The sequence below is a fragment of the Athene noctua genome, chromosome 11 (assembly GCF_965140245.1).
Source record: "Athene noctua chromosome 11, bAthNoc1.hap1.1, whole genome shotgun sequence".
Taxonomy (NCBI): domain Eukaryota; kingdom Metazoa; phylum Chordata; class Aves; order Strigiformes; family Strigidae; genus Athene; species Athene noctua.
Window position 1 is genome coordinate 23,729,539 of NC_134047.1, and position 9,419 is coordinate 23,738,957.

General features: G+C 52.2%; 1 protein-coding gene across 1 annotated transcript; it reads left to right on the forward strand.

Annotated features, from left to right (window-relative positions):
- The first annotated feature begins 2,683 nt into the window (after window positions 1-2,683).
- Window positions 2,684-8,877, forward strand: CYSLTR1 (cysteinyl leukotriene receptor 1). Its single transcript, XM_074915281.1, has 2 exons — window positions 2,684-2,699; window positions 7,040-8,877. Exon 2 carries the CDS (start codon window positions 7,086-7,088, stop codon window positions 8,115-8,117), a length of 1,032 nt encoding a protein of 343 aa, XP_074771382.1. The 5' UTR covers window positions 2,684-2,699; window positions 7,040-7,085; the 3' UTR covers window positions 8,118-8,877.
- The last annotated feature ends 542 nt before the right edge of the window (window positions 8,878-9,419 follow it).

The following is a 9,419-nucleotide window of genomic DNA, read 5'->3' on the forward strand; positions in this document are numbered from 1 at the left end:
GATTGCTGGGTTCAGCAGAAAAACCTTCTGGGACATACTGGGGTAGAAAAGATGCAAGTGAAAGAGGAAGAAAAGAAAACCTGTCATGGCAGCTGGAGGAAGCAGGCACAGCTGCAGTGCTCGGTACTGCAAAACCTCCGGGTGAGTCTGCGATGGGTCTGTAATTCCAGTGCCAGGTCGACGAGGGCTTTGTCATCATACTCAGCCCATCCCCAAACCTTTGCTTTCCCTGTGTGATGTAAAACAGTGAAGAAAGGAGAGTAAGAGCATGGCCAACAGCAGCTTGCAGTGGCTGAGGGCAGTGACAAGAACAAAACCAAACCCGTGCAGCCCCGGCAGAACCTGCCATAACAGAGTCTCCAAAGAGACCATCACCCGCCTACCCCCTGTGAGAGCAGACGCCCACATGCTGTTGATCTTATTTGTGATTCATTCCTAAAGAGCAGTCATGACTTGCTTGACGTGGTGGCATTTATTTCGTTCTAAACCATTTACTTAAAAGGTTTGAGGTGTGTATTTAGTGCTCTCCAGCAGCCTTCCCCCAGCGGCTGCTCGGCTCTGCACCCTCCCAGCTCTCCCAGCACAGTGCCTGGATGCCACCTCCCCACCTCAGCACTGGGCTGTGCTCGCTGCCCCCATTCCCTGCCCCAGGCCGAGGCTCTGGCACTCACCCAGCTCTCACTGCCTTGGGATCCATTCCCTGTTAATGAGAAAAAGAGGATTTGGGAAGCCCCGGAGCCCAGACATCCCTGCGCAACCATCAGTGGGGGTTTTCTTAATGTTATCACCAGATGTTGTGCCAGAACTGAAGATGTAGAAGCCACCTATGAGAATGCAAAGAGCTGGAGGAACTTCCCAATCCTTTCCCTCCAGAAAGAGCCAGGGGCCGTGCTGAGCCACGCGCAGGGGCAGCAGGGTCCGAGGGGCTCGTGGGGGAGGCAGGGCTGGAAATAACCACTCTGCCTCTCCCCACACGCCTTCCCTCCCTCCCAGTCTGTCCCATCCCTCCACAGCCCCTTACACTGCAGTGAGGTGCCTCCTGTGCCAAGTCCTATAGCGGGGATGTTTCCTTCTGACACTGAGCGCTGCTAAGCCACAGCGTGGGGGATCCTGCTGAGCAGAAAACGGGCTACGGGCAGGAGCAGCCTCGGGGACCCCTGGACAGGGGCACGCACATGCCCTTCATGCCACAGAGGTACCATGAGAAAGGAAGATGTGGAGGCACACACACCCCATGAGCAGAGAGCAGCCTTCACAGGATCTCTTGGTTACTCTCTTTTTTTTCTTTTTTTTTTTTTTGTACCTGCCACTTTGGAAGGTAATTCTGAGCAAGTGTATTTCCTCAGTATTATTTCCCATGAGAAGCTAAAGCTCAATATTAGACTCGCTACCTGAGGTCAGCTGGGATCACATGGAAGAAAATTACCTTTGTGGGTCCTGGATGAGCATTAGAGCTATTCCCTGGCCAGCACAGTGTCCCTGTGTGACCCCCCCACTGCGGGGAAGGGCTGGCGGGGTGCTGTGCTCCCCCACATCCCCTGCACGGACACGGGGGCTGCGGGGCTGACGATGCTGCAGGGCCAGCCCAAACAGCTCTGTGGGTCTCCGTTGTCAAGATCACCCTGGCCATACCCTTGGGAACCCCGATTCTGCAGAAGGCAGCGTGATGCCACCACTTCCAAGACAGACCAGGGGCAAAGTTTGCCCCTGAGTGGAGGAAAATTCTTTTTTGGCGCAGATGTTGGTCCGGTGCAGCCAGAAATCAGCACAGAACAGGTTTGCCTGTGATTTTTTTTTTTTTTTAAACAGGTGAACAGTGGAGCGCTTGGAGGCTCCTCAGTGGAGTGAGGATTTTACAGTAGCCAACTTGCCACGCGGTGGAAAGATCAGCCTCCACCAGTGCGATTTCTTGGCGCACAGTAACTAGCCAAGCGCACCAGGGGTTTTACAGGGCACCCAGCTGTCCCACAGCCGAGGCTGCCCCACTGGCACTTGCCCCCCACCCCGATGCTGTCAGGCTACGGCTGTTTCCCTTCATCTCTGTGGAACCCACCCAGGCAGACCACGCAGCCAGCCTCTCCTCGCTCACCTAGAGAGCACGTAACTCCAAAACCAGCCATCGAAACGGAGCTGGCGCCAAAAAAAGACTCAAAGTTTGGCTGGGTGCTCACCCAACCCCGCAGGACTGTGTGAAAGTTGGGGTGCCTTTTCGGCAGGAGCTCCTGGGGTCACCACTTACGGCTCCAGCCCCTTGACACGGAGCTGGACGGGGCCGTGTCTGGGGTCACCGGCACCGGGCGGGTCCCAGGAGCCGGGGATGGGGACAGAGGGTTTTCACGGCGCGTTATCCCAGCACGGCTATTTTGGGTGCGACTCGGGGGCACCCCCACCCTAGACAAAGCCTTTCCCCCCAGCCCTGCGGAAAGCCGCCGGTTCCCCCAGCCCCGAGGGGTACGGCCCCGCCGTGACCGGGGAGGGGGGAGCAAACGGGGTCCCCTCCGCCTCCCCAGCGCACACCGGTTCCCCCCGAGGGCAGCGGGAGGCCGGAGCGGGCTGGGGGGAGCCCGGGGTGGGGGGAGCCCGGCGGGGCGAGGCCGGGGGCGGGCCGGGCCCCTCCCCGGGGCTGGGGAGGGCCGAGCCCCGGCTTAAGGGCGGCGGAGGGACGGCTCGGGAGGAGCTGCGCGCCCGGCACCGCTCCGGTGAGTCCTCGCAGGGGGGTCGAGACGGGGCGGGGAGCCCCGAGAGCCGGGGCGGGCGATGGGCGCTGGGGGGAGCCCCGACGGGGTCCGGGCGGGCGATGGGCGCTGGGGGGAGCCCCGACGGGGTCCGAGAGGGCGATGGGCGCTGCGGGGAGCCCCGACGGGGTCCGAGAGGGCGATGGGCGCTGCGGGGAGCCCCGACGGGGTCCGGGCGGGCGATGGGCGCTGCGGGGAGCCCCGACGGGGTCCGGGCGGGCGATGGGCGCTGCGGGAGCCCTGACGGGGTCCGGGCGGGTGATGGGCGCTGCGGGAGCCCTGACGGGGTCCGGGCGGGTGATGGGCGCTGCGGGAGCCCCGGCAGGACCGAGGAGAAGGCTGCGATGTCCCGGTCACAGGGAGCGGTTTGCAGTCGGGTTGAATACTCCCAGAGCTCCGTTATACCGTGTGGTACTAATGAGCTGGGTCATTAATTAATAAACCCAGCTGCTGCTTGCTTCGATTATTCGCTCTGTTCCTCTTTCTAAGCCCAGCCCGGGTTCCCCTCGCAGAAGGGGTTTTACACTTGTGAAGCGCGGTCGGTGTCTGAGCTGTTCCCTTACATCTCTTCCACCCAACGTTAAACTCAGCCCGTGTCAGCTCTGAGCATTCCTGAGAGCTGGTGGGGGCTTTAGGTCTGAGCTTGAGCCAAACGACGCCGTCTTCCTTGGTGGGATGCTTTTTTGGTTGTGTAATTAAATGGAGTATAATTTACTTAACAACCAACTAGAAATCCAGCTGTGCTGCGTGAGACTTGGAGAACAGCGGTTGGTTTGGGGTTTTGCTTAGTTTGGGATCCTTTTTCTCAGCCAGCCATCGCTGCTTCCTCTCGCTTGTGTACATTCCTCGTGAGCTGAATTCACCAGCACATAAATAAACAGTTCGGTGAACCGGCACTGAGCAAATGAAAAGTGGCAGAGGTGATACTTGTCTTCGCTTCATGGCGTGAAGCCTCAGCTAGGAAATGGTGTTCTGTGGGGTTTTTTGTTTTTTACAGATGCATTTCTAGGTGTGGAGCTCTTATACTTCAGCAGTCTGCTTCAGTAGTGTAATCACCAGTTTTGGTTACAAAAGATGGTTTTAATTATGTTTAGAAATACACTAGATAACAGGTCTCGGTCACCTTTTAGACAGATACCTCACGTGGGTATTCACCGGCTGCTGATGTCTTTAAGAATAGCAGCTGGAAGCCTGGAATTTAGTCCCTCGAGGCGGTAAAAAGTTTATAATCCAGCTCAATACTACTTCAGAAGCGTGCACAAATAGGCACAGAGATTACCCAAGGAAGTTTATGTAGTGAGCGAGCGATGGGCTGAGCCGTGAGCCGCTCGCTCTCGGTTACCTCGTGGGCAGCGTAGCTGCACTGGCAGGAGGGAAGGGAAATGTGCAGGGGCAGGAGGGTAGCGGGACCTTCTCCAGATGCTCCTCACTAGTGGCACGAAGAAAACCTGACCCAAAACTTGCTGTTGGGAAACGCAGGTCTTGCCTGCGCTGCCCAGCTCCCCCCAGCTTCTCCATCTGCAGCTCTTCCCTTCGCTGAGTGTTACATCACGTTGCTGCTTTTAGGCAAAACATCTTGTAATCCGTGGGGTTGGCCATGCAGCCTACTTTGTCCCATTTTCTGCTCTTTTTTCACATTGATCATAACTGTCTGGAGGTGCAGGCAGATGAAAAAAAACCCTCAATGTGCAAAAGAGATTGTTCCAGTCCCTTAATCTCAAACATCTTGGTTGTGTTGGTCTTTTTTTAATGTCTGAGAAAGAACTGATATGCGAAGCCTTGGTAAATACAGAGATTTTATCTGTGTGAGTTTTCATGACATAACTAAGCTGCTAATCTTGATGTGTTTGTACGGTGCATAGCACGGCGGGGTTCTGCTTGGTGAGGCTGTTCGCTGGGCTTTAACCTGGAGGTAAAAGTAACGGTAATAAGAGCTTCATCACCTGCATCAGATTATCTTGACAGATTCAAAACAAGGAATGGGGATCAAGTCGCTTTTTTCAGAGAATTGCGCTGCCTGCCACTCCCAAGCAACTGGTTAAAATCACACCAACGTTTCCACAAACTTAATTTTAGCCCTATCTTGGAGATTGTCAGACGTTACTGAGTGTTGCTCTTTTCATAACTTGAACCACAAGTCCTGAAGTGAAGACCTCGGGCCAGTGAGGATGCTGGTGGTGTGGGATGAAGGCTGGATCTCTCGGCATCTCCCCGAAGAGCCAGGGCTCTGTCTCTGTGGTGCCCTGGTGGGGCAGCAGCTCCGTGATGCTGGCTGGCCCTGGCAGAGGAGGGGTGGCCGGAGCCACGAGAAGCTCACAGGAGGGATGTCTGGTGGTGGTCAGACCCGCTCCAAGCTTTCCATCGTGCGTGTGTGAGGAGCCCAGGCTCAGCCACGCTGGGGCTGAGGTCTGGATTCTGCCACCACCAGAGCCAGGCTGCCGAGAGGCGGCTTTTGTGGGGCAGGGAGGGGGCATGGCTGCAAACTCACTGCCTCTCTTTGCTGAACAGGTTATTCGCAATGAGCATCACTAGATAAGCTTAATTTATGCGAGCTAAAGTGACCTGTAAGTGCTGATGCACAACGTGCTGGTGTACAGCTTTGGCGTACAGCTTTGGCAGAGCAGGGTAGGGCCGTGCTGGGGCTTGGGCTGCCTCTTCTGGCCAAAGAGTTCTGTGCAGTCGCACTCGCACACCCCTATGGCTCCACCAATAAATAGCCCACGGGGAAAAAAATATCCTCTCTTGTGTCAGGTTGTGCCACCTCGCTGATATTTGTTGAGCTTTAATGTCTTTTGTGCGTTGCAGGTAATCAAAGAGACCAAACTCCCATAGAGCTGAACCCTGGAAGCCTTGAGCATGCCAGGGTGGCTCTGAACTCTCAGTAAATCCTGGAGAGAGACAGAGACTCTGATGCTGCCAGACTATTTGTACAGATGAAAATACATACCATTTAACACCGCTTTTGAGCACGTACCCACACACATGGGTTCTCAGAAGTGAGCTTGTCCCAGCTGGTGCTTTCATCATTATTTTTTTTTTCTTAAGTCCTGTTATTTCAGTTTGCAGATACCCTGCGGTTCTGATCCCCAGCGTTTTGCCTGGTCTCAGACTGAAAGTGAGATTGAACCCTTAGAAATTGAAATTGAAAATGAATGGGAAAGATACATCTGTATTTTTCTCTTGCTTTACTTTAGGGCAACCCAAATTACAAGTGTCATGTCTCGCTGCACTCGAATACCAAAAGGAAACAATAAAATTTCACGAAAGACTGGCTGAGTGGATCCAAAAACCCTCCCTGGCTGTGGTCTGACCACTCTGGAGAGCCCCAGACCTGCTAATGTAAATCAAAGCAAAGTGCAAAAGCAAACCCAAGAAGCAGCCCTTTGCTAGGGAGTTCCCACGATAGCAGAGATGTCTTCAGACCAGGATGTTTGTTCTCCTTGACATGAGCCTCCCTGCAGCTTCCCCCACCGTCTGCCAGGTGCTGCAGCAGCGCCAGGGGAGCTGGAGCCCTGCAGCATCCTCTGCTACAGCAATCCTTCCTGATTGTCGGGTGTAATCGGTGATATCTTTTCCAAACTCAGTAATTACACTTAATTATTAACAAAGCAAGTTTAAAAAATGGTGCTGCCTGTGAGCGGAGGAGAGTAATGAAGAATCTGGGGAGCTTGACAAATGTTTGATCGTGCACTCAGCAGCCTCTGGCTTGGAATCATCTTCCACCTTCTGTGCAAAGGTTTTGGTTTTTTAAAAATTATTTTATTATCTATTTATGAAAATTAAAAATTATTTATTTTCCTTTCCTGTTTCAGAAACTTTCTTGCAGACTTTCTCCTGCAGTGACCTGTCCTTACACAGTCAGGCGAGGAGGTGGAGCACAGGGAGGCAGCGATTGCCAGGAGGTGCAGAGAGGCAGGACTGAACAGTCATTAGGATCCAGATCTGCTCTTTATATTTTAAATTGCACGGTGCTATTGCCACCTTCGTCATTCCTCTCTGCTCTTTTAACGAGTAGCTACCTCAGTTTGTGAGGGGTTAGAGCTTTTTGGTAATTCAGTGAAAGAAAGATGCTGCCAGTACTGAGGACTTAGTAAAATGTGACTCCACTTTAGCTCACCGGTTGTTGGCACCAGGTTAAGAAAGGTGGTTGTAGTGGGTAGTTACAACACAGACCTGCACAGATCCACACCCCTTCCTGGCTGTTCTCTCCTGTGTAAGAGAAATGATAAGTTTTTCCTATTTAATAATGGTGTTTTATCCTCACGTGCTGCTTTACATATCTCACCGGAGTTGTTCATCCTTAGGGCTGACGTTCCTCAGCGGGCGGAATCGGTGCCTCAGCCAGGCAACATGATGGCGCTGTTCGATAACCTGTCATGCCACCACTCCATCGACGACTTCCGAAACCGAGTCTATTCCACGCTCTACTCCATGATCAGCATTATGGGCTTTGTCGGCAACGGCTTTGTGCTGTACGTCCTCATAAAAACCTACCGGCAGAAGACAGCCTTCCAGGTGTACATGCTGAACCTGGCCGTGTCCGACTTCCTCTGCGTGTGCACCCTGCCCCTGCGTGTCATCTACTACGTCCACAAAGGGAACTGGTTCTTCAGTGACTTCCTATGCAGGGTCAGTTCGTACGCGCTCTACGTCAACCTGTACTGCAGCATTTTTTTCATGACTGCAATGAGCTTCTTCCGTTGCATAGCCATCGTTTTTCCAGTCCAGAACATCAATTTGGTGACGGAGAAGAAGGCTAAATTTGTCTGCGTTGGCATCTGGATTTTTGTCACCCTGACAAGCGCTCCCTTCCTGCGAAACGGGACGTACCAACATGGCAACAAGACCAAGTGCTTCGAACCCCCAGAAGACTCTCAGAAGACAAATCTAGTCGTGATCCTGGATTTTATTGCCCTATTCGTGGGTTTCATTTTCCCCTTTATTGTCATAACTATCTGCTACACCATGATCATAAGGACCTTACTGAAAAATTCCTTGAAGAAGAACCAGGCTAACCGCAAGAAGGCGGTCTGGATGATCATCATCGTGACGGCCACCTTCCTGGTGAGCTTCACCCCGTACCACATTCTGCGTACGATCCACCTCCACGTGCTGCGGCTGAAGAACGCCAGCTGCGAGGACGCCATATACCTACAGAAATCAGTCGTGGTAACGCTCCCCTTGGCAGCTGCCAACTGCTGCTTTGACCCACTTCTCTACTTCTTCTCAGGGGGCAACTTTCGGAAGAGACTTACCACGTTCAGGAAGGCTTCTTCCTCCAGCATGACACAAGCCTTCAGGAAAAAGTTCTCCATAAAAGAGAAGGATGAGGAACCCTTTGGAGAAAGCCATAGGGAGAATGGAAGGGTGGCCCCTTCATAAGGAGGCTAGACTTTCCCCTAAGATCTCAGATGGGCAACGGAGATCTCGGAACTCTTCCAGAAGACACGATGGAGACTCGCAAGCCTTCGTCGCAATTAAATATGTAATAATAATGGTGGATGGTTCATGTTTTTCTGCTTGATGGTACAGTCAGTGCCGGGGATGGCCAGCCCCTTCCCCAGGAGCACCGCTTGGACACGCACAGCCACTTAGGATGGAGGAGCCACCACCAGCCAGCACCAGAAAACTGTTGATGTGATGATAAACTCGCATAAACAAACTCTTCAAAGCCTGTATTTGGGCATTATGCTTCATTTCACCACTCTACACAGAGCGTTAATTCTCCGAGTCAGTGGGAAATGTAAACACAACATTTGCTGTACGCGGCGCTCGGAGAGCTACTGACAAATAAAGAGGGCAGAGTTTTCACTGCATCTTCAAACAGCCGCTAGATTATTTACAGAGCAGAGGCCAGGACAATTCCTGCCCTGTTCCCAGCTGCTTCTGCTTTGGATTTCAGTTTTCACAAGAATTTTGTGTGTAAGACTTGCAGGGTTGGTGCCTGGGGTCTGCAAATCCAGGAACTTGAGCTTGAGCCCCTCTCCCACCCCGAAGGAGCAGCTCTTTGGACACGCTTTGTGGGCAGTAGATCTGCCAGCATTTTCTGAATTTCTAGAAGAATCCTGCCTGTTGGAGCAGTTTTAAAATTGCAGTATTCTAGTGTGTGTTTGAAACTTATTTCAGTGGGACTGGTCCTGTATGTGATGGCTGCAGGATGTGGATTAGCACTCCAGTTCTGCAGGGGTTTCTTTCAAGTTGACCATGTTTTGTTTTTTATTTGAAAAAAAAAAAAAAAAAAAAAAGCAGAAGTCCCTTTTAAAAATAGCTATACGTGGTATTTGTTCCTGCTCACACCTTGCAGAAAAGAAGCAACCTGAGGCCCCTGGAAAGATCTCCAGGAAGTCCTGGAGATCAGGAGTCTGAGTGCAGGTGAGACATAAGTGAACCTTATTTTGAGTACAGTATGGTGAAAAAACAGATTGGGTTGTGTTTCTTATGTAAAGAAAAACTTCAAAATCTTGGACAGAAGGAGGCACTGCTGTGCTTTTCCAGTGAACCCACAGAAAAGTAGCGCTGCCTGCCTTTTGCTGGAGCAAAGCCCAGCCTGAGATGCGTGATACATCAAGACAGAAATAGAAATTCTTGTAGGATTAAGACTCTTAGTTGGAAAAGTGGTTGATAAATGAATAGCAAGTAAGTTTTGATATGGTATTTATGAAGTTACTTGATGTTAAATAGATA